The 25,542-nt window shown below is 39.0% G+C and overlaps 1 protein-coding gene across 1 annotated transcript in view; it reads left to right on the forward strand.

Moving 5' to 3' along the window:
• Nucleotides 1-25,542, forward strand: part of Cacna2d3 (calcium voltage-gated channel auxiliary subunit alpha2delta 3) — an 872,527-nt gene that overhangs the window by 805,313 nt on the left and 41,672 nt on the right. Inside the window, exon 35 of the mRNA XM_027947835.2 lies at nucleotides 8,974-9,085. Within this exon, the coding sequence (XP_027803636.1) occupies nucleotides 8,974-9,085 (112 nt within the window). The remainder of the gene's footprint in view (nucleotides 1-8,973; nucleotides 9,086-25,542) is intronic.

The following is a 25,542-nucleotide window of genomic DNA, read 5'->3' on the forward strand; positions in this document are numbered from 1 at the left end:
AGTAAGCACAATGGGAAGAATAACATTGATTTTGGGGGAACATGCAAATTGTGTATTTAATAAGTGGTATATATGTGTATTAAGAATTGTAATGCAAAATAAACAAAGTACATGTATAAAGGCATGAATTGGAGTGAACATAATTTATATACATAGATATGAAAATTGTGCTCTATATGTGTAATAAGAATTGTAATGCATTCCACTATTGTGTATTTAAAAAAAATAAAATCAATGAAAGATGAAGGAAAAAATCATGTAGGTAGACCACAGTAACTGGAATATAATATGATACTTGCAATTTCTGATAGATGATTATCTATAAAACCAGCACTCTGCAACAAGCTGTGCATAGTGGGTACTTAATCTTTGCTATTAAAGACGACCCTCACATCTTTTTTGTGCCAGGGATGACCCTTGAAGTCCCTTGCCTCTCCCTGCTGGGCTGGTGCCAGTTTGAAAGCACTAAGTTCCCATAATCCCACTTCTAGGAATTTAGTCTAAGGAAATGGGTTAGTAACCAACATTCCTATGATAGGATGATCAACAACAGGAAATTTGATTGCAAGTGATGGTAATTCTTTGTTTTTAAAATATATATATATATATTTTTAGTTGTTGATGGACCTTTATTTATTTGTATGTGGTGCTGAGAATCAAACTCAGTACTTCACGCATGCTGGGCAAGCACGTTAACATTGAGCCACAACCCCAGCCCCTAATTCTTTAAAATTTAACAGTAAGGGTATTTTAAAATAAATTACAGTCCATCCACAGAAAGACACATTGTGCCATTTCTGCAAACTTCTTTTTTTTTTTGTGGGGGGGGGGGCAGGGGGAGAAAACCCAGGGGTGCTTAACCACTGAGCTACATCCCTAGGCCCTTTCCCCCCCCCCCCTTTTGTATTTTGAGATAAGGCCTTGCTAAGTTGCTTAGGGCCTCACTAAGTTGCTGAGGCTGGCTTTGAACTTGGGATCCTCCTGTCTTGGTCTCCCCAGCTGCTGGGATAACAGGTGTGTGCCACTGCACCCAGGCTACAAACTTCTTTTAAGTAAAATGCTTATGTAGCTAGGCACCATAATGCTCACCTGTAGTCCCAGATAATTAGGAGACTGAGGCAAGTGGATGATTTGAACACAGAATTTCAAGGCCAACCTGGATAAAATAAGACCCTGTTCCCCTGTACCTTTCCCCCAAAAGTCACAAAATTAAGTAATATAACAAAAACCAAGGATCAAAACTGTGTATACATCAAAAAGTTGTCTAATGGTGGTAGGAAGGAGAATGTGATGTTAAAATGGGGTCAGTCATTAGTTTAGCAAATACGGAGAGTCCAAATGAGTTAGGATGATTCCCATTTCTCGAATTTTTACCTATAGTATGAATGTGCCTTTGTTTAAAATTGCCCATAATTTGGGGAAAAAAAGATGAGAGAGGTGGTGTTAAGAGGAATAATGGGATGTTTTAGTTCTTCTTTTTTTTTTTTTCTATCTTTGGGAAACTTTTAAATAAGACCCTTAACAGATCATCTTACTTCACTACCAGACCATGAGACCTTCTTCCCATAGACTAGAAAGACCTTATCTAGTAATGACATGACTGTCATATGGGATACAGAGTGCATGAGCCTTTCCAGAGCTGGCAATACCTTTCAAATTACCTTCAGACCCCTTCAACATACCTGAGATGTGGACACTGCTAGAATTTATCACCAAACCTTTCTGAAACACCTAAGTTATACAGATGAATACATAAATGACAGATACCTAGGGGACTGGGACCTAAGCCAACCCTGCAACCTGGATAATGAGAGTCACATCTTCCCTCCTTTGAGCCCAGGGATGAGCCAAGTACTGCACATGATTTGACTCTTCAGTCCCATAGACCTCTGCTAGGCACAGATATCAGTTTATGCATCTGCAAGGCTGCTATCAGAATATCTTATTCAAAGTAGACATAAATCCTAAACCCAGTGTAGGGAGAGGTTTCAGGTGCACTAACGATATTGACTTGCATGATTTCTTCCTTCTAAATTCCCCATTCTTTCACTAGATAAAGACCCCGAGCTGAGACATACATCTTTGCCTTGGCTAAAAATAGAATCCATGATTATACTGTTTATCTGCTTCATTTCCTTAATGAAGGGGACTGTGGAAGCACATTTCTGCTTGATTATCACAAAGGTATCATTTGGGTGAAGTTGTACAAAGAATGGGGCTTGCTGGCACCCAGTTATGAATGACGATGCATTCACAGAGACAAAAGAAGAGGAAGGCTTATTCAAATGGCAAATCTATTCATTCCCGATTGTGGGCACATAATTACTGCGAACCCGAGTCAGTTGTTCTCATCGGGGGACATTTGTTGCTAAGGGAAAATTAAAGAAATTCAATTGTGTGGATGTTCTATTGGATGCTTCAGTGGGAGTGAGTAGTAGGTCATCTTTAGATACATAGCCATACAGGGGTGGGAGACAGGAGTGTGATGGCAAAGAGTTGGCTCTAGGAGTTGACGGCTCAGGCTTACAGCTGGAGTCTGCCATGCAAGGCATTGTGACTTTGGTGAGCACCTTAATTTCTCTGAGCTTGAATTTTTTTCATCTGCAAAATGGGATAGCAGCAGAGTCTTCCTCACTCTGTAGTGATGAGGATTCATTCATACAAATGGGCTAGCATAGTCTTTGGCGTGTAGTAAGTGCTTAGTGAGTAATGGCTGTTGAAGGCATTGGCAGTTAAGTAAATGGTGGTGGATTGGGGGTGTAGCTCAGTGGTAGAGCCTTAACCTAGCATGCGTGAGGCCCTGGGTTCCATCCCCAGCACTGAGAAGAAAAATGTTAAATGATGATCATGGTGAGTTGCTCTCTGGGACTTGAAATAGGCTGTGTGTGGTTTCCAAACCTCAGTGGACCATTCTGGGAAAAGAAGTAACTACCCTCTCTGAGCACTGTGATCCTTAGGTATGAGTTTTCAATGCAGAGAGTGAAAATGGTACCCAATAGATGGCTGGCAGCCTTGGTTATTGGTTTGAAATTCCACAGATGAATAAGCTGTAGTGCCTGGCAAAGAGGTGTTGTGTTTTCCATAGTACTCTAGGCAAAAAGAGGTTTGTGTTATTTAGATTAAATGTGGGCATGGTTTTATATGATAACTTGCACAGTTCCAAAAGCACATTCAAATAATTGTTAGCCAATCTGTAGTCCATGCTGCAAACAGATTCAACAGTTTATCACCACATCAGTATGGGTACCCTACAATTGTCAAAGGACAAAAAATTTAATCTCCAAAAAGAATTGGAGACAAATAGGCTTTGTCACTGAGTGTGTTGGAATCATTCCATTGTAACTGGGCCCAGACAATTAGGATGAGAGATAGTGAAATTACCAGGCTTATTTAAATCATGTATGCTGCCTATCTCTGACTGCCCCCAAGGTCCTTTCTTTCACTGGCTTCACAAAGCAGTGCAAGGAGTACGTGCTGCAGCCAGACTAAGTTTAAGTTCTAGCTCTGCCACATACTTACTGGGTAAACTTGGGCAATTTAGTCTAGTTGTCTTGCCTCCATTTACAATCTATAAGCAGAGATAAAAATTGTTGAACTCAGTTTATTTTTAAAATTTTGCCATGTTTTACTGTTTAATTAATTAATACATACAAAGCAGAACAATATCCAGCACAGAGCAACTTTAGAATAAATTTAAGATATTATGAGGTGTTTCTAAGCCATTGGCATACGGGTGCCGTGTGCACTTGTAATTTATTTTATGGTGTACTTAATCTTCACTTCATTTTTTTCCCCATATTTTTTATGTTTAAATTCATTCTAATTATACATAGAATGCATTTTGACACATCATACATAAATGGAGTATAATTTCTCATTCTTCATGTAGAATCACCTGGGTCATGTAGTCATATGATAACACCCCTTCCCTCCCATTATTTTAACTAAAGTTAAAATACTTTAAATTTTTAGAAATATCAAAGACTTTAAAAAGGAAGCACCCTAAATTAAAAGTCAGAATATTTTGACAGAGAAGTTCATATTTAGAATGAACTGAAAAGAAAATATTATCCAATCATAGACAAATATTATGAAGTTGGTATTTGGCTTCCCTTAATTGGAAGGTGAGGAGAATAAATAAAAGAAATGAAAGTTAAAGGTGGTCTTAAGAAAGAAGGTGGGGGGAACCCTAGTATCCAGCGATGGCACTCTCCATGAAATGGGGGCATTGAAGAAAGAACTGAGAAAAAATGAGGTTCCCACCTAGAACTTCTGTGTGGTGACATGGACCTGGGCTGTAGAAAGTCCCATCACTTTTCATCTGAAAGGCAGGCTGCTTGTCACATGGGACTGATATTCTTACATTTTCTTTGTCCATTTTATGGCTTGAAAAAGCCCATTCAGGAAAATCATCAGCATGTTCAGCAAACATTTAAAGACATTTCAGTGGGCCAGCTCTGCAAGGGCACAGGGAGACTTGTCTGGGACTTGTTACCCTCAGAAGAGTAGCAGCCACCAGAACTGTACCCCCAATGGAATGGGGAGGCACCACCTGCTTGAAATGTCTAACCATAAAGGGGGCTCAGAAAGGTTGGAACCAAAATTTTGACTAGCTTGAGTATAAGAAATAATAAGCTAATAAAACCTTTTAAGAAAGGTGTCAACCATCAAAACGACTATTTCACTTAACCATTTTCACAGACCTGTTTGCATGCATACCAGGCTTTGGGTCCCCCACCATTCTAAAGGGCATTTGCAGTTATTAGTTTTGCTTTAGGAGCATGTTTCCATGAAGCACATACTCTTTTTTTTTAAATTTTTATTGTTGGTTGTTCAAAACATTACATAGTTCTTGATATCATATTTCACACTTTGATTCAAGTGGGTTATGAACTCCCATTTTTACCCCGTATACAGATTGCAGAATCACATCAGTTACACATCCACGTTTTTACATATTGCCATACTAGTGTCTGTTGTATTCTGCCTTTCCTATCCTCTGCTATCCCCCCTCCCCTCCCCTCCCCTCTTCTCTCTCTACCCCCTGTACTGTCATTCATTTCTCCCCCTTGTATTATTTTTCCCTTTCCCCTCACTTCCTCTTGTATGTAATTTTGTATAACCCTGAGGGTCTCCTTCCATTTCCATGCAATTTCCCTTCACTCTCCCTTTCCCTCCCACCTCTCATCCCTGTTTAATGCTAATCTTCTTCTCATGCTCTTTGTCCCTACTCTGTTCTTAGTTACTCTCCTTATATCAAAGAAGACATTTGGCATTTGTTTTTTAGGGATTGGCTAGCTTCACTTAGCATAATCTGCTCTAATACCATCCATTTCCCTGCAAATTCTATGATTTTGTCATTTTTTAACGCAGAGTAATACTCCATTGTGTATAAATGCCACATTTTTTTATCCATTCGTCTATTGAAGGGCATCTAGGTTGGTTCCACAGTCTTGCTATTGTGAATTGTGCTGCTATGAACATCGATGTAGCAGTGTCCCTGTAGCATGCTTTTTTTAGGTCTTTAGGGAATAGACCGAGAAGGGGAATAGCTGGGTCAAATGGTGGTTCCATTCCCAGCTTTCCAAGAAATCTCCATACTGCTTTCCAAATTGGCTGCACCAATTTGCAGTCCCACCAGCAATGTACAAGTGTACGCTTTTCCCCACATCCTCGCCAGCACTTGTTGTTGTTTGACTTCATAATGGCTGCCAATCTTACTGGAGTGAGATGGTATCTTAGGGTGGTTTTGATTTGCATTTCTCTGACTGCTAGAGATGGTGAGCATTTTTTCATGTACTTGTTGATTGATTGTATGTCCTCCTCTCAGAAGTGTCTGTTCAGGTCCTTGGCCCATTTGTTGATTGGGTTATTTGTTATCTTACTGTCTAGTTTTTTGAGTTCTTTGTATACTCTGGATATTAAGGCTCTATCTGAAGTGTGAGGAGTAAATATTTGTTCCCAGGATGTAGGCTCCCTATTTACCTCTCTTATTGTTTCTTTTGCTGAGAAAAAACTTTTTAGTTCGAGTAAGTCCCATTTGTTGATTCTAGTTATTAACTCTTGTGCTATGGGTGTCCTATTGAGGAATTTGGAGCCCGACCCCACAGTATGTAGATCGTAGCCAACTTTTTCTTCTATCAGACACCGTGTCTCTGATTTGATATCAAGCTCCTTGATCCATTTTGAGTTAACTTTTGTGCATGGCGAGAGAAAGGGATTCAGTTTCATTTTGTTGCATATGGATTTCCAGTTTTCCCAGCACCATTTGTTGAAGATGCTATCCTTCCTCCATTGCATGCTTTTAGCCCCTTTATCAAATATAAGATAGTTGTAGTTTTGTGGATTGGTTTCTGTGTCCTCTATTCTGTACCATTGGTCCACCCGCCTGTTTTGGTACCAGTACCATGCTGTTTTTGTTACTATTGCTCTGTAGTATAGTTTGAAGTCTGGTATCGCTACAATAGCATTTGTGATGTGCTATCTGCTTTCCCTGTATTCTCTGGTGCCGCAGTCTGGCTGGGCACACAATCACGAGCCACCACACAGCTTGTAGATTCAAACAGCAACTCTTTATTCCCGAACTCGCACCAGCCGTCTACAATCACGTTCTGGGGAAATCCACGTTCTCTGCCCAAATCCACGTTCTCTGCCCAAATCCACACTCACTGGGCTTCTGTCTCCCAAAATATACTGTGTGAATCCCGTGAGAACTCAAGGGGAACTCAGGCAGCAGGATACGCCCTATTCCCAGGAGGAATAATCTTAAACCTTAAACCTGGAACCTAAACTGGGAACGCCCTAAACACGATTATCTTAAACCGGGAACACCCTAATCTGCCTTGGTCCTTGAGCAAGGTCACCTACATTCAATGTTGCTGCAACATGTCAGCAACATGGGGTACGCTGGCAAGGAAATTGTCATACCTACTTGGCTAATGGCTCCCAGCACTCTGGTTTGCAAACAATCATGTTAATAAATGCTCTTATTCCCATTTTATAGATGATGGCACTAAGGTATAGAAAGTTTTAAAAACTCTGCTTGGGGGGGCTGGGGTTGTGGCTTAGTGGTAGTGCACTCGTCTGGCATGTGTGAGGCACTAGGTTTGATCCTCAGCACCACATAAAATAAATAAAATGTATTGTTTCCATCTACAAAAAAAAATCTGCTTGGTGCTGCACAGCAGTGGCAGGATTCACAACCCCTGGAGTCTGTGCCCTTAGCTACTACACAATTATCCCAGCTTCTGGCATGGAGAGGGTAATACTTGCTAATGACTAGCATTTCAAGAAGGCTGTGTGTCAAAGTGGGTGAGTCTCATTTTATAAGAATGATACATACTTATTCCTTAGAATGAGCCTGTAAGGTTGCTATAGGCATCTCCTTTTCATGTTGGTGATCGGCTCCTGAAATCACACATCTTGGACGAAGCAGCTGAATAAGTCTACTTCTCTTGCGAAAATTTACAATGTACGGTGCGTGAGCTCCAAACAATTTCCTTACATTAAGCAAAGCTCTGTGAAAAAAGCCTATTGTAAGAAACAATCCTGTGAGGATGTTCAGCAAGCATTTAGTGACCCTTCACTGGGCCAGCACTGCAGGGCATAGGGAAATGGTGTCTGGGACTTGTTGTCCTTCAGGATAGTAGCAGTCACCAGCACCATACACTCAATAGAACAAGGAGGCGGAACAGTTTCCTGATCAACCAGTTATCTAATTGGTGGTGACTAGTGGTTTTACAGGCCATCACATGGATGGCTCTGAGTCTGTAGCAGCCCAAGTGGACAGTCTACAGTGGTTCTGACATCCACCAGGTGCACTTGGAATATAACTTGAGATGTTGTATTCTGCATACTGCTTTGTTAAAATCATATTGAGATCTGGAATTGCAAATAAATCCTTTTTTCTGTGTATGCACCAGCCAAAAACTTTGTACAAAGACTGGTTATTGGAGACCTACAAGAATTCTATTTGGAAAAATGCTGATGGCTAGACCTCCAATGACATTTCCAGACACTAGCATCCCCATTTTACAGATGAGAATACTGAAGATTTCCTAAAAAGCAGCAGAGCAGGGATTTGTTCTCATAACCTTTTATGCAAGAGCTATCACTCTTAACCACTATGCTATGGTATCAATTGACATTGTTTGAATGTCACAATGACTTCATTAGAATGCGTATCTTTGTCTTGTTATTATCATGACATTTACTTAGCACTTAAGTTCAAGGTGCTGTATTACAAACTTAACATGTATTGTTTGATTTACTTCTGACCTCAGCCTCAGAGAGAATTTTATTATCTCCAGTTTACAAATAAGAAAAACCAAGACTTAAGAGTTTGGATCTTGTCCACTGGATATAATTTGTCTAAATAATTCAATCAGCCATCAAACCTTTACAGAACGCCTCCTATGTGCTCATCCATGTACCAGGGCTATTTATTACTTTAAAATTGACATGGTATATTATTGGACGGGGGACTTCATAATAGTAGGATTTGGTTCGTGGCTGCGCTTCAAAGACATTACATATTTTACTATTTCATATTTCAATTTTCTTTCTATAGTAAAGCCATGCAATTGTATCATGACCTTTGTCTCACCCTAAATAATATGGTATAACTTACATTTTATATATTTGTTCAGATCTGCATATGTGGTGTTGCTAAGTTTGAGTCTGAGGTCAGAGACCCAGGGAGTGATGCTGTCCCAGTAAGTAGAATTCTTGGGATGCATAAATGATAGCTGATCAAGCCAACACAACGGCTTGAGGAATTATAGCTTATAGAGTTGCTTGGCAGATGAAATCGCCTGACTAATTAGAAAATAATGCATTATGCTGTGCCTAGAAAAATCACAGAGCAGCAGAGACGGAACTGCCTTCTGAATTGCTGTGGGCTACCAGTCACAATATTGAGTCTGTTCATTGCATTCTTAATTTTTTTTTCCCGTTTCCCCTTCTCCTTTACAGCCCAGAAATTAAAACAGACCTTGGAGCCTTGTGATACTGAATATCCAGCATTTGTCTCTGAGCGAACTATCAAGGAGACTACTGGGAATATTGTTTGTGAAGACTGCTCCAAGTAAGCTATACCCAGCTCTACTTCTCCTCCTCTGCACCCCTTTCCCTACCTACTGTAAGTGTCTAGGACTTTCCAGGATGGGCCAATGAGATGCACAGATCCAGTTACACTGAGCAGGCAACATGGCTGCTCTCTTCTCTGAGGGATGTATTTCTATCAGCTTGGAAGAAATGCCATTCGGTTTTGTTAGATCATTTTGAGGTTGAGACACATTCAAAGTGTGTGACAAAACATCCTGGAATATGGGAGATTTTTTTAGTCCAGTTTGTTGATGTTGGGAGAAAGTCCTAATTGACGTTTTCCCAAAGGAGAGTTGGCAATTTCGGCTGCTAGTTGGAGGAATGATCTTGGGTGCCTTTATTGAAGGCTCCAGGCTCTGAGATAGACCACATCTGTGACGAAAATGTTTTTTTAGGGTTTAGCGTGCATTTTCATCTGCTAATGAAATTGGGTGTCTTTTAACAGTTTTATTGGTCATTTAGGAGTTTTGACCTTCTCATTCATGTTGAGTTCCCTACTGGGTGGTTGGATCCATTCTTAATGATTTGGGTGCTTCCTATGTAGCAGATACCATTTCTTTACGGTTATGTACCTTGTACATATGTCTTTCCTATTCCTTGGTCTGACTCATCACTTTTATAAAACTTATTGGTTCCTCTTATTTATACATGACAATAGAAATTATTTGAAATCATACAAGCATAGGATATCTTATTCTAATTAGGATTCCATTCTTGTGGGTGGGCACCATGATGGGGTGCTATGAATGAATATCTTTTGATGCGTTTTTTTGTATTATAATACTAATTTATTCTATGATTTGTGCATTTCATGCCCTAAATTCTTCTCTGCTCTAATATCAAAATTACATTCTTATATTTTTATGCTTAGGACATGAATGTGATGCTTTTTCACATGAACTTTAGTCCCTCTGGAATTCCGTGTGTGGCATGAGAAAGGGTTTTGATTCATTTTTTTGTCATGTAATCCACCTGTTAACCTGCATTGTGTGTGTGCCCGTGCACATGTTGCTAAACTTTGAGCCCAGCAGCTCCTACATATTATGAAAGTATTCTTTTAACTTGCACTTTTTGTTGAATAGTCTTTATTTTCCCTTCAGTTTGTAATGACATCTATGTCCCTTCTGTATACATGTGTTTCCAGATTTTATGGTTTCCCAATACTATGTACATATAACTTCTTAATTATTATGGCTTTATAAGGGAATACATACCCTTTCCTTATTCCTCTTCTAGTCTTGGCCATTCTTGGTTCTTTATTCTTCCATATTAGTTTTAGAATCGGCTTGCAAATTTCCTTGAATTCTTGCTAGGGTTTTCATTAAAATTGCTGTAGCTTATAAACAAAATTAAAGACAATCGCTACTTTTATGATACTGGAATTTCCCATTCATAAACTAAGCACATTTATATCTTTTTCTGTGCCTTTTAGTACACTTATAAATCTAATATAAATAAAATTTTAAATCTAGTTTTGTATGTGGAATATATTTAAAACTCCTTTTGTGTATAATGCTCGTCTCTGAGAACATCATTGATTTCTGTGCATTGAATATGTTGCCAACAGATTGCAAAATGCACTGTAGATCCAGTAGTTTGTGTGGATTCCGTTGGGCTTTTAACATAAACAGAAATATTTGTAAAAAGTTTCCTGTATAATCTTTTTTCCAAACGTAATATTTTTTAATTTTTTAAATTTATACATGACAGCGGAATGCATTACAATTCTTATTACACATATCTTGATGTTAATTATTACTTGGTGTTTTACTGCACTAGACTTATGATATATTGTTGCATAGAAGCAATCAGAGTAGGTGACTATGACTCATTCCAAATGTAAAGGAATTGTTTCTAATAAGTTCTGTTAGGTATGATGTTTCTTAGTTTTTTTTAAATTATGGTGAAATATAAAAGAAATTACTCTTTTAACTGTTTTTAAGTGTACATTGCAGGTGCATCTGTGTAACCCTAGCTATTATCCCTTTCTAGAACTGCTATGGCTTTTGGTAGTTAGCCATTTTGGGGGGCTTAAAAAAACCTTTTATCAGACTTTTTATTGTTACGGTTATTGCTTGAAGCCCAATTGGATGTTGAATTTTATCAAATGTTTTCTACATTCAATTTTTTTTGGGGGGGAAGGGGCAGGTACAAGGGATTGAACCCAGAGGCACTTAACCACTGAAGTACCTCTCCAGCCCCCTTTTTATGTATTTTATTTAGAAACAGGATCTCGCTGAGTTGTGGAGGCTGGCTCTGAACTCACAATCCTCCTACCTCAGCCTCCTGAACCACTGGAATTATATGCATGCTCCATGCACCTGGTCTACATTCACTTTTATTTTATTGTGGTGCTAGAGATTGAACTGAGGGCCTTGATTATGCTGGGCAAGTGCTCTCACTGAACTGCATCCCCAGCCCTCTATATCCATTATTAAAATAATGTCTTCTAATATTTCAATGTATTGAGTTACATTGATGAAATTAAAATTTTTAGCACAAAATGTGTGCATGTCATGATTAAAATAAGCTGCATATAACACACATTTATGCAGTCATGTGCTGCATAATGACACTGTAGTTGATGCACCAACTATACGATGATATAACTATCTTAGTTAAGAGTTTTTCGATGTTCACATAAAGAAATCACCTGATATAATTCTCAGAATATTTTATTTTTTATTTTCATTTTTTGGGGTACCAGGGATTGAACCTAGGGGTGCTTTTAACTACTGAGCCATATCCCCAGTGTTTTTTTTTTTAAATATATATTTTGAGGAGGGGTCTTGCTGAGTTGCTTAGGGTCTCACTAAGTTGCTGGGGTTGGCTTTGAACTCATGACCCTCCTGCTCAGCCTTGAGCTGCTGGGACTATAGGTGTGCATGACTGTGCCCAGGCTTCTCAGAACATCTTCTAATATGTGTGTTAAAAAATGCATGACCGTGTGTGTGTGCGTGTGTGTGCACATGCTATGAGTACCTTTGATAGTAGACAGGTTACCAAATGTGAAAACATAGTTGCTTTTCCAGGATGAAACTGACATTGTCATGATTACTAGAGAATAGCAAAATCATGTCACTAAATTTGTTTTGTTCATATTCATATTGTACTGTGAACTTTTGTATCCATGGTCAAATAGAAGAGTGGCTATATTTTTTCTTATGTTATCATTTGACTTTATTGCTAAGGCATTTTATTTTCATGAAATTACTTGGGGAGTTTCCCTTATTCTCTGATATCTGCAACATTTCTTGTAAGATAGAATATTAGTTTCCTGTAGGTTTGATAAGACCTGTAAAACTACCAGTGATTGATAGGATTTGTGTGTATGTGTAAATTTACAACTGCCAAATTAGTTTCTTTTGCAGTTGTATATCTCTGGGTTTTGTTTCTTTTTAAAATGATTTTTTTGGTATGTGATAATATTTCTTAGTACATTGTCTACATCATCCTCCTTTCCAAGTTTATTGCATACCATTATACATGGTGTTTACTTTTGTTTTAAAATGCTAGCATTTTTGTGACTTTTATCCTTTTTTTAAAAATTTGTAAACGATACATAAAAATTGTAAATATTTAGGGCCTATCCTGTGATGTTTTAATACATGCATAAATTGTATAATGTTCAAATTAGGATAAACATATCTATCTCCTCAAATATTTATCATTTCTTTGTGGTAAAAACATTAAAAATCCTTCTAGTCTTTTCGAGGAAAAAAATATACAGTACATTGCCCTCTTTTTAAGTTTGCAATTTTTTTTAATCATTTCTTTCTGTCTTCTTCCCTCCCTTCCCACTGTCCCTCTCAGGAATGCCAAAGAGATTTGTTTTGTCTGTCTCCTATGTTTTGAGTTTACTGGGTTTTTGCATTTTGTTTGATGTTTAGCTTTTGTGTGTGTGTGTGTGTGTATGCACACATGCACATTTCTCTCTGCATTCCAGCCTATCTCCTTCAATTTAACATGCAGGTTTTCATTGTTAACTCTTAATAGTTTTCTAATTTTCGCCACTTTTTTGATCTGTAAATGTTAAAGTGTTCTCAATTTCTTAACATGGATTTTGAGAACACCTCTCTGCCATCCACCCAATACAGGGATTTGAACCCAGGAGGCACTTTACCCCTAAACCCTTTTTTGTTTTGAGACAAGGCCTTGCTAAGTTGTTGAGGCTGGCTGTGAACTTGTGATCTCCCTGTCTCAGCTTTCCCAGTAGCTGGGATTATAGGCATGTGTGTGCTATTGTACCCACTGAGATTATCTTTTTTAAACTTATTGATGTCTAATTAAATGGCATTATGACGAGTATAACACGTGCTTTTTAGTATTTGCAGAAAATAACTTTTTATTATAGTATTTATCAGTGTGTTTTTAAGTGCAAGTTCCATTCTCTAATAGGCGGGTAGAACTCCCTATCGTTCCATTGGGTCAGTGTATTGATAGTGTTCCAGACCTCCCCTTTCCATCATCTTTTTGGTCTATTTTAGATGTCAGTTTCTCTCTTACTAAAAATATGGATTTTTTTCAACTACCTCACGACTCAATTCATTTTGCTTCCCATATTTTGAAATTATGTTACCAAGGACATCCCTGTGAAGACTAATATAGATTCCTAATAAATCTTTCCTTTAATCACAAGGTAATAACCCTCTTTATACATGAAAGTGCTTTATGCTCTAGCATCTGTTTCGCTTGCTAATCACATAGGTACAGCAGCTCTTCTTTGGTAATAGTTTCCTTTGTTTTAACTCCTTTCTGTCATTTTTTGCATTAGGATTTTGCTTTATAAATAGAACATAATTGGATTTGAAATTTTTACTATCTCCATCATCTGCTAGTCTTTTAAAATTTAGTGTATTTGAGCCAGACATGGTGGCTCATGCCTTTAATCCCAGTGACTTGGGAGGTGGAGGCAGGAAGATCACAAGTTGGAGGCCAGCCTCACCAACTTAGTGAGGCCCTAAGCAACTTAATGAGACCCTGTCTCAAAATAGTAGAAGGGGGTGTGGATGTGGCTCCGTGGTTAAGCACCCACCTGGGTTTAATCCCTTATAACAGATACTAAAATTTTACTGTTGAATATAGTAAATCACATATGTATCTCCACTATCATATTTGCTTACCATTGCTTTGAAAAAACATTATGGTATTTTAGAAGTTTCCTTAGGAATAACCTAGAAGTTGCAGATGTTCTTGTTCTTTGTCTAAAATGACTTATTTGATGTACTATGAACTCTGCATCAGTGACTTCACAGAATCTCACCTGGAATATTGTGAAGGTATTAATTATTCCACTGTCAACTGAGATTCAGCTCTATGCCTCTGTAGGTAGCTTGGCTTTCCCCTTCTCTGATGGCTTTTACCATATTCACTTTCTAAGGTTCTGAAGTTTCACTAAAGCGATCCTAGATATAAATTTATTTTTATTATGCGCTGCATTCTGTGTAACACCTTTAAACTCACTGTAGTTTACTCATGGACATTTTACTGTATCACCTACCACTTTAAAAAAATCCACTGGGTTTTTTGGGGGGTGGAGGGGTGGGTGCCGAGGATTAAACTCAGGGTCACTAGACCACTAAGCCACACCCCCAGTCCTATTTTGTGTTTTGTTTGGAGACAGGGTCTCACTTTCGCTGAGGCTGGCTTTGAACTCTGGATCCTCCTGCTTCAGCCTCCCAAGCTGCTGGGTTACAGGCAGGCCTGTGCCACCACACCCAGCTGAATTGGGTTTTAATGATGAATGACTTTCATTCTGCAAGTTTTATTTGATTCTTTGAAAGAATATACAGATTTTTTTTAAATACAGAGGCTTCTTAGGCTCTGTATTAATTATAAAGGCCTTTTGAGATTGTTCTAGTTTAAATTGGGGAGGGTGCCAATCATCTTTTTCATCTTCTTTCTTTCATGATAGATTATTAATGTTAATTTTCCTTTTATCCAAAAACTAATCTTTTCTATTAATATTTCTGTAGAAACAGACTAGAGCTTGAGTTTCTCTTCACAGTAGATTTGCATTGGGGTTTCTCTCATGTATCCTTATTGTATTGACTCCCTGAGAATAATTGTTACGTAAGTTTTTATATTTAGGGGTTTTTGCACCATATAATTATAGTAAATATTTTCTCTAAGCAGCATGTAGTTTAGGCTTAAAGTTGGATTTCTCATGGGCAATATTGTTTTTCCTGGTCAGAGCCTCAGAAAGTGCCAAATTATCAGCTTTTTATACTTGGCTGTAAATGTCCAAGTTGGCTTTTAGTGTTTCTTTTCTTTTTTTTTTTTTCCTTGTAAGCTCTCTTGTATTTAAACATGTTTGTTTTATTTTTCTGTTTCATCCAGCATGTCTGACTGTTTAGAGCAGGATGGCTTTCATGTTTGCCCAATATGTCATGTCATAGTTTACTCTTCTGACTGGGGACATCTTAGGGTCACCACAACAAAGCACTAAAAAATAGAGGTTTAGTGGGGTGGGGGCGTTGGAAGTATATAGTGAGTCCCGATTTATTAATTACTGGTCTGGGTGAGAAATTTAACTCTCTGAAGTTCAGCTTCTTTCTGGGTTATTTGGGGGCTAGTAATAGTATCATGGGGCTATTGTAAAAATTAAACGAGACGATTTGTGCTGTGAATTTAGCACAAGGCCTGGAACAAAGTAAATACTCAGCAAACAGCCACATTTAATGCATGCAGAATGCTGTGGTCAGAATGTTTGTGTCTTCCTACCCCTTACCCCTAATTCCTATGTCAGAACTTCATGCCCAATGTGATGGATGGTCTTAATAGAGGAGGTGGTGATTAGGTCATGAAAGTTAGGCCCCCCCATAGTGGGATCAGCACCCTTACAAAGAAGCTTGAGGTTGTCTGTGCCTGACATCATGTGTGGACCAAGTTAAGGGGACATTTTGGCCACAGGGAGTAGCCCCCTGAAGATACTGACTCTGGTGCCATCTTGATCTGACTCCCAGCTTCCAAAACTATGAGCAACAAATTTCTCTTGTTTATACATGACCCAGTCTGAGGAATTCAGTTAAGCGGCCCAAATGAACTGAGATACATAATACATTTCCAAAGCATTAACCCATTCAAATTGGGTCAAAATTCAGATTTTTACTTTTCATAGTCTAGTATCACTTCACTTCTGTACCATTTCCCATGGAGAGAAGAATGATACACAAGAAGATCACCCATCGTGTATGACTTAGAAGTTGCTGACCATTCATAGCTCTGTGGGTTGTGTGAAATGGACACCACCAATTTCAAAATGACTTGAGAAATCTTTTTTTGGCCCCTGGGTTACCATACGCTCCATCGTCATGACTACAAACTCCGTGACCAATATCTCGTAGCAAATGATGGGTGATCATAGGTAGGTAGGGTAAGATTGGGGACCGCTAGGGTCAAGCTGGATTTTTTTCCCTGACTGACTTGTAATTAGGAACCAAGGATGCAGTTTAGTTAAATGACCTGAAGATTTCAAAGCAAAGACGTGATTGCCTTTCACTCAAGAGAAAGAGAAGGTCATTGGATTTTTTTTTTTTTCCCTTCTTTGGTTCAGAAGCTATGCTAATGCTTCAGGGAATCCAAAGATGGATGAGATGGATACAGAGCCAAAGTTTAAGGTGTCCCCAGAAGTTAAGGGTCCCCAGTAGTCATCTGTTTCAGATCTTGAATAGGTTGCAAACTCGGATTTGGGGAATTGAGATCTTCAGAATTTACTGGCAGCAGGGAAAAGATACTCCAAGCTTTAGAAGATATATATTTTTTCCTTTCAAAGCTTTCTTTCAAGAGCACCATCCAGCCACTCAGTGACACACAGCAGAGGTAAAAAAACAAAGACTTGGAGGTCTGAGTGGCAGAGGAACTAAAACTTGTGATTTTTTTCCTTTCATTTTTAGTAACCTTTTTTTTTTTCAGGAGGTTGGTATCAGGGATTGAACTTGGGGGCACTTAACCACTGAGCCCCAGCCCTATTCTGTATTTTATTTAGAGAGAGGGTCTCCCTGAGTTGCTTAGCACCTCAATTTTGCTGAGGCTGGCTTTGAACTTGCTATCCTCCTGCCTCACCCTCCCAAGCCACTGGAATTATAGGCATATGCCACCGTACCTGGATTGTTTTAGGAAACTTTTGTTCGACATGTAGCACATGAAGAAAAGCATCCAGACTAGAAGTTTGCAGCTTAATTAATTTTTATAGCATGAACACATTTGTGTAGCCAGCATTCAGGTTAAGAAATGAGAGAACATCTCAAACTGTTCCATAGCCCCTGGCCTACCCTCCGCATACCATAAGGTAGACACTGTCTCAATTTCTATCATTCTGGACTTGTTTGGCCTGTGTTACATCTTTGGGAGATGGCAATTAATAAGGTGTGAAGACTGATATATAAATGACATTGGAGCAGATTTTTAAGGAGTTAGCTCTAAAATAGGGACTTTGGAACATATTAAATGAGAGCTCAAGGTTTTAGCAATATTCCTCGGTTGTGTGTTATATCCTAGATACCAGGTTACATTTTCAGGAGACGGCCATGAATGTGGCTCGCACGATTCCTGCCTTTTGTTGGGGGGGGGGGGGGGTTTGCAGACAACTAACCAGCGGTTTCAATGCTCGGTGGTTGGAACCTTGGTTAGAGAGTGGAGGATACCTGGGAGTACAGCTTGGACAAGCAAGGCCCCCTGGGGAAAAGTGGCACATAAAGCAAGACCACCAGGAGAAAGAGCTAGGCAGAAGGGGGAGCATTGAGAGGAGAGAGACTGCAGTTACTTCAACAAATCGTTGGAAGTTCAGGGAAGATGGAACATAGGATTAGGGGTGAGGAGAGACGACATAGAAAATGAGGAATGATCAGGGGTCAAATCTTTTTGTCTCATGGACCTTGTCAAGGAGAGCTAGTCTTCAAAGGACTTCAGATGCTGACCTGATACCAAAGATCCAAATGATGGGAGATGTGACAGTAGTGGCAGTGATATTGCTGAGCTCTAGAAAGAAAAACCCCTGATATGGACAGGATACTTGCCCCACCCCTGTCCCCTGCAACCCCAGCACACACTAGTGCACAAAACCCTTTTGTTTCTCATCCCCCTCTTTTTAGGGATTAGAATCAAGATTGCTAGATAACTAGTTGAATGAGAAATCAATTCATGACTACTACTTACACACAATTCTTTGTGATGCTTTGTTATAAAAAATGATAGCACAATGCTGTTGGGCGTGTTTCAATGCTCTGTGGTTAGAGGGTGGAGGATATACAGCCTGGACGAGCACACCTATAATTCCCGGTGGCTCAGGAGGCTGAGGCAGGAGGTTCCAAGTTCAAAGCCAGCCTCAGCAATGGTGAGGGGCTAAGCAACTCAGTGAGACCCTGTCTCTAAATAAAATACAAGATATAGCTGGGAATGTGGCTCAGTGGCTGAGTGCCCCCAAGTTCAATTCCTGGTAATCCCCCCCCCAAAAAAAAATAGCAAAAATGCTTATACAAAATAAAAGTGGACTTAAATGGTCTTTTTGGATGCTTTTGATGAACTGAAATCTTTTATTCTCTGCATATTCTTTTCTCTGTCCTTCCTTGTTCTGTTCCATGAAATAGACTTTAACAGGATATAGATCTGTCATTATCAAAATATTAACAATTGTCATTTCACATTTGTGTGAGCATTAATGCAATACATTAAGGAGGAAAATGATGCTATTTGATTTTTTTTGTGATCTTTCCTTTCTTGATGGTCCATAGCTAGTTCAATACAATGACCAACATTGTTGATAGCAAATGGAAGGCTGAATTTGCTCCTAGGCTTTATATCTAATTAACATAGGACTGTATCAACCTTTGGAAAGAAACTTTTTTTTTAGGTCTAATTCTCTAAGATAATTACTAATTTTTGACCAGCTTTCTAGGTAACTTCAGGTCAGGAGTAATGACATTCAAAAATAACACAATTCTACAGCCTTTGGCCAGGAGTGAGCTGGAAACTGAGTTTGGTGAAAATTATAGTATTTCAGAAATTATGCACTAAGATCTTTTTCATAGAAAAACATCTCGCCTTCCGCAATGGAACATACAAATCTGTGTCCATTATAAACCAGTCTGAAGGCAGAAGTTATTCTTCCATAAGCAATAGCAAACTGTAGAGAGCAATCTCAAAGAACTGTGGCCTTCCCACGGGAACTTGCTTCAGCTGCCATTTGCCCTGGGACTGTGACTAATGATCTGTCATCTCTTAGATCAGATGACCTCGTTATATAAACATTTTGACCTGGGAAGCCATGTCAGGTAGCTCTAGCTATAGAGTAGTGGTCTTCTTGGTCTTTGCTGATCTCTGAAGATGGGGTTGCTCCTGATTGCATTTCTGAGTTTTGTTTGTAGAAACACTTAGATGGTGTTATATGGAAAATTCACCCAGTGGTGGGTGACTCAGTTGCTCTAAATAGAACCTTCGAATTGGTAACTCCAAAAGTGGACATTTATCTGCCTATAGTGTAGACAGATATATTATATATTATAGCATAGAGGGACAGTATGCAGTGTTTAAAAAAGGATTTTCAAAAATATAGGGTTTATTAAGAATGCAGGAGCCTAAAAGAAAATAAGAATTTACATAAGAATGTCATTAGGGTTAGAGGTTTGGCGGTTCTAACCGATAATTTTTGTCATTCAATATCCCACTGATTATTAAATTAATCTGTTATTCAAACAGTGATCGAAAACAACTCAGCCCATATTTTCTGGGCATTTATGACTGTCAACAAGTTTACAAAAGCGAATGCCTAAAGAGAATGTAATGTTTCCCTATTTTCCAGTAGGTTTCTTGACCTCTTGATAACCTCTCCCTCCCTCTTTTGCTGAGAAATGGATCCACAAAGATATCCTTGGTAGATGAATCGGTTGCAAACTTAAGTACCTATAGCCAGTTAAAAATAATTCATCAAAAGTAAAATTTTAAAAAAACGGGTAATGTGCATGGCCAGAGCTTTAAGATTTTGTCATATTTCACTATTGTCAAGATAGTAATTTTTTTCTTTTTAGTACAGGGATTGAACCTGGGGGTACTTTAATCACTAAGCCACATCCTAGCCCATTTTAATTTTTTTTGGAAGGATACTGGGGATTGAACCAGGGGGCACTCGGCCACTGAGCCACATCCCTAGCCTGATTTTGTATTTTATTTAGAGACAGGGTCTCACTGAGTTGCTGAGGCTGTCTTTGAATTCATGATCCTCCTGCCTCAGCCTTCTAAACTGCTGGGATTACAGGCATGTGACACCACATCTGGCTAAGATGGTAACTTCTACGGTGAATTAGGCTTTGTTTATATATTTTTTGCTTTTTGGTAGTGTCACTTTTCATAAAAATCATGTTGCCATCAATTTCACTTTGGGATTGGTATTCAAGGTCTGCTCATCTTCCTGGAAGCCCCCCAAACCTGTGGCTATACTGGTCTTCTCATTTTTCCCCCACATACCTTTTCTTTATCCACTAAATTGAAAGAAATTGGGCTCAAAGCCATATTGACATGTTTCATGGGTGACAGTTCAGAAAACCATAGTTCAGGGGTTCCATTTTCTTACAAAGGACTTCAATGGGTGAGGTCTCATGGTGAATGGGCAAATATTTCTTGGCACCAGACTGTTCTGAGAACCCTGAAGGTGATCCTACCAAGCATGACATCTAGAAACCTATAAATAGATCCATCTCACAATGGGGACCTGACATTTTCCTTCAATGAAGGGCTGAGAGGGTGGGCTCTGGGACCAAACTATCGTCTGGGCCACCACATTTGATAGTGCAGAGATCTAATCAGTTAGCCAGATATTTCAGGATGTGGTTTGTTCATCTCCATTGGTGTGGGGGGGCGCATAACATCTTACTCTTGAAATGTGTGTGTGGATTTACAAAAAAATTTTAAAAAAATTACTACCCTCATACCTAGCATTGAGCAAATGCTTTATATATGGGAGATCTTTTTATAGAGCACAATCCACCAAATGTCTGTGTTGAGAGGGATGCAGGAAAACCAGAGAACTCCAGTCAGGTTGTGGTTCCAGCTTTCTCGGCCCAGAAGGTAAAATAGTTTCAATCAGGAAAAGTAGATGGTGAGGGTTTTGCTCTGAGATTGTCCTATCACTCTATCTAGAGTGACTCTTGGATTTTTGCCCCTTCCTGAGCTCTTGGTTTATTAAAAAAAAAAAAAATTGGAAATTTGAGACTATGCATATTCAGTGTAGTGATCAGATACTTCATTACCCAAATTAGATTCAGACTTTGCCAGTGGGAGTACATTAGTGTCATGAATAATATGATTTGTAGGCGTTAAAGTGTAACAGTTTTTAACCACTTAATTTGCAAGCATCTGCTAATTTGTTGAAATATTTTGGTATCTCCTGCCCTCTAGATTCTTGCCAAACTACTGTACTCAGATCTTGTTGAAACCGAATAAATCAATGTGACTCAATTTCCCATCCAATTGAAGTGGCCTTTTCAAACCGGCTGACTTTAATTTCTAGATGAGTTCACTCCCACTCTGCAGGGGGAGTAGTACCAGCAGTCAGATTCTTCCCTATGGGGACCAAGGCATAGATATCTTAGTCTCCCCTATATTAACCCTGAGTGCTGTTGGCTCCCTTATATCTTCCCATGTTGAGTGGTAATGTGCAGAGCAGTCGGGACCCAAATAAAACTTTTCCCCCTTTCTGAATTTTATACTATCACACCCATTTGGTAGAGAAGCAGCCACCTCCTTGTTCTCCATCTTATTTCTGTTCTGCATCTCAGAAATATGGTAGGAGTAACTTCTTGATCTTAAAAGACGATGGCTTTGCTGAGTACAGTAGTGCATGCCTGTAATCCCAGCGGCTCAGGAGGCTAAGATAGGTTGGCGAGTTCAAAGTCAGCCTTGGAAACTTAGTGTGAGGCCTAAGCAGCTTAGTGAGACCCTGTCTCTAAATAAAATATAACAAAAGACTGAGGATGTGGCTCAGTGGTCGAGTGCCCCTGGGTCCAATCCTTGGTTTTAAAAAAAAAAAAAAAAAAGATGGCTTTTCATCATAAGATTAAAAAACACAACTCTATCAAATCCAAAACTTTTTCAACAATTTGTCAGATAATATTGAGGCTGTGCCACTCAACCCTGAATAAAAGCCTGCCTTCATTTTATATTATGGGATTGGGGCCAAGTTTGAATAAGTCAACGCCAGCTCTTACAATGAAAAACTTAATTAGTGCTGTATGCTTGTGGTTGCTAAAAACATCTTGGCTTTAAACTTTCAGAAAAGGGAGGAGGAGGTAAATGCTGATCTTGGGAACTTTATTTTGAATTGTTGAAATATTGCCATAAGAAGAAAATGAGGTCCAAAGGTATTCTAAAACTTGGGATTCAAACTTCTGGTCAATTTTTTTTTTTTCTTTTTTCCCTACCAGTCCTGCTGACTTTCAGTTCAGTGAAGCATGTAACCAGGGACAGGGCTTCACTGATTCTCCTTCTCAGATGCTCAAAGGTGTGTGTGTGTGGGGGGGGGGGGGAGAAACCCACCCTGTTTTCAGATGATTACAACTTTGTAGATCCAGATAGTACAGACGTTGTTGTGTAGGTGTCGCTATCTTTACTTGCTCTTTGATAAGTTGTGTTTGGAGAGGTTTTAGTACAGGAAACGTAGTAAATTACTGTTTTCCCTCCCGAGTTCATGATGCAAAATAAGAGGGGCACATGGCTATAATGACTAGGCAGGTCTCTACCTGACATGAATTAGTCTCACAATTTCCCATTTGTGCATTTCTTAATGTGTGGGAAAGAGGGGTGGGAGCACATGGAAGTTTGGCTGGGCTTACAAGACAGGGAGGTTTTACCCTTCCATGCCGGAGGGTAGAAGGCCAGCAGAGCCAAGGAATATTTTTAGAATGTTTATTTGCATGTGGAATGGAGGAACTGTATTTCTGCATTGTCTCTGTCCTGGTGGTAGTTTGTGCTGTGATTCCTGCTGTCCCCACCTCAAAGAGCGGTCTGTGTTCCCACCTCAGTCTGCCCAGTACTGCACCTGAAGTGGCTTAGCACGTTGCCAAAACCCTATAGATGTGTGTTTATGGACTCTTCCAGCTTGCCCTCCGTTTGTTTAGCTTGGAAAGAGTTTATATATTCCTATGGGTATTAAAAACGCATCTGATGTATTAAAGGAGCTCAAAGGATCAAAGCAGAAATGTTGCTTGAAATGCAGTGCGTTGAATATAGACACATAATTTCTAGACACAAACCACTTTTTCAAGGGATGTTCTGTAATACCCGGGAAGGGAGTTTATTTATTTTTTTTTAATGATCAATCTTCCTTTGGGATATGGAATTTTGCCTTTTCTTCACGTGACCTCCACTCTGACCTTTTTGAGGACCTCACTAGATTTTGACAAGAAGACCTCTTGGCAAGCGAGGGTAGAGGAAAGCATTGATTTCAATATGTTTGTCATACCTAGGAAGATGTAGTTCAAGAACTTTAATGAATACTTCAGTTACTGGCTAGTGATCAAATGCATTTGGGAGAAAATGGGTGGAGAGGGTACCAGATGAGGATCAGACTCCCCATGATCTGGAATAATTAGAGGTGTAGATCACAGACAGAAGGAGATGGGAGAAATTACTGGGTTAGAATTATCAGATGCTTCTCAAACAAAATACTTTTACACTGACTTTTAGAAAACAAAGTCTGTAATTCACAAATAATTTCTTTTTTGGATTAAAAATTGTTTTAAATTTTTATTCTCTTTATACATGACAGTAGAGTGTATTTTGACATATTATACATACGTGGCGTACAACTTCCATTTCTTATGATTGTACATGATGTGGAGTTCCACTGGTTGTGAATTCATACATGAACATAGGAAAGTTATGTCTGATTCAAGTTCCTTTTGTATTAAAATGTCCGTGGAATCCTGGGTTATATCAGTAGATCTAAGCATCTGAGAATTCATGATTACGAAGTTTGGGTCCATTTCCACATTTATTTTTTCTATTCTTTTAAATTTATTTTTTAGGTGTAGTTGGACACGATGGCTTTATTATATTTTTGTATGTGGTGCTGAGGATGGAACCCGGGGCCTCGCACGTGCCAGGCCAGCGCTCTACCACTGAGCTACAATCCCAGCCCCTCTTTCTATTTTTTCATTTGATCAATATTTCTCCAAGAGGGACCTGAGAGCTCAGTGTTGGAGTTGACTTAGGCCTGCTCTAATGGCCTCTGGAGGTTGACAGAGAATTCCCATGGACTTCCAGGTGAATGCCTCTGTCATGGTGCATGGTCATCTATGTAGTCACATGTAGGATTGAGTTCATCTCAACAGCAGAGTTTGCCCTGGTAACTGACAATCCTGTGAGTCACTACTTCTATGGAAGAAACTTATAAACACTCACTTGACAAGAACCCTACTCTTCTGGATGCCATTTTCTTGTAAATCTCTATTAGACATACCTGAGGGGTTTGCACAGCGCTCACAGTATTGCTGTTTAATCAGCTCTGTCTTCCTTCTTACCAAACTGAGGTGGGGGGGATGGATGTCATGAAAACTTAGGTCTTTTTTTTTTTTTTAATTCTTTTTACTTATACATATCGGTAGGATGTATTTTGACAAACACAAAGGGGGTTTAACTTCTCATTTTTGTGGTTATATGTGATGTAGGGTTACATTGGTTGTATATTCCTATGTGTATATGAACATAGGAAAGTTTTGTTCAATTTATTCTGTCTTTTCTATTTCCATCCCCTAGCCCTTTCCTTCATTCTCTTTTCTATAATCCAGTGAATTTAAATTATACCCTCCCCCTTACTGTATGTTAGCATTTGCATATCAGAATGTTCAGCTTTTGGTTTTTTGGGATTGGTTTATTTCTCTTAGCATGAAAGTCTCTAGTTTCATCCATTTGCTTCCCAATGCCATCATTTCACTCTTGTTATAGCTGAGTAAGATTCTGTTGTGTGTATATAGCACATTTTCTTTATCCATTCCTTTGTTGAAGGACACCTAGGTTGGTTCCATAGCTTAGCTATTGTGAATTGAGCTGATATAAACAATGATGTGGCTGCATCACTGTAGTATGTAGATTTTAAGTCCTTTGGGTATATGCCAAGGAGTGGGATAACTGGGTCAAATTGTGGCTCCATTCCAAGTTTTCTGAGAAATCTCCATACTGCTTTCCAGAGTGGTTGCACTGATTTGTAGTCCCACCAGCTATATATGAGTATACCTTTTTTCCTCTGAATCCTCACCAACATTTATTGCTACTTTATTCTTGATAATTGCCATTCTGACTGGAGTGAGATGAAATCTTGGTGTAGTTTTGATTTGCATTTCTCTAATTGCTAAAGATGTTGAGCATTTTTCATCTATCTGTTGCTTAGGTCTGTTTTTTTAATGCCATAATTTCCTAAGTGGGTGATCTCTGTCAGCAAGCAACTTA

This window comes from Marmota flaviventris, chromosome 1 (assembly GCF_047511675.1).
Source record: "Marmota flaviventris isolate mMarFla1 chromosome 1, mMarFla1.hap1, whole genome shotgun sequence".
Taxonomy (NCBI): Eukaryota; Metazoa; Chordata; class Mammalia; order Rodentia; family Sciuridae; genus Marmota; species Marmota flaviventris.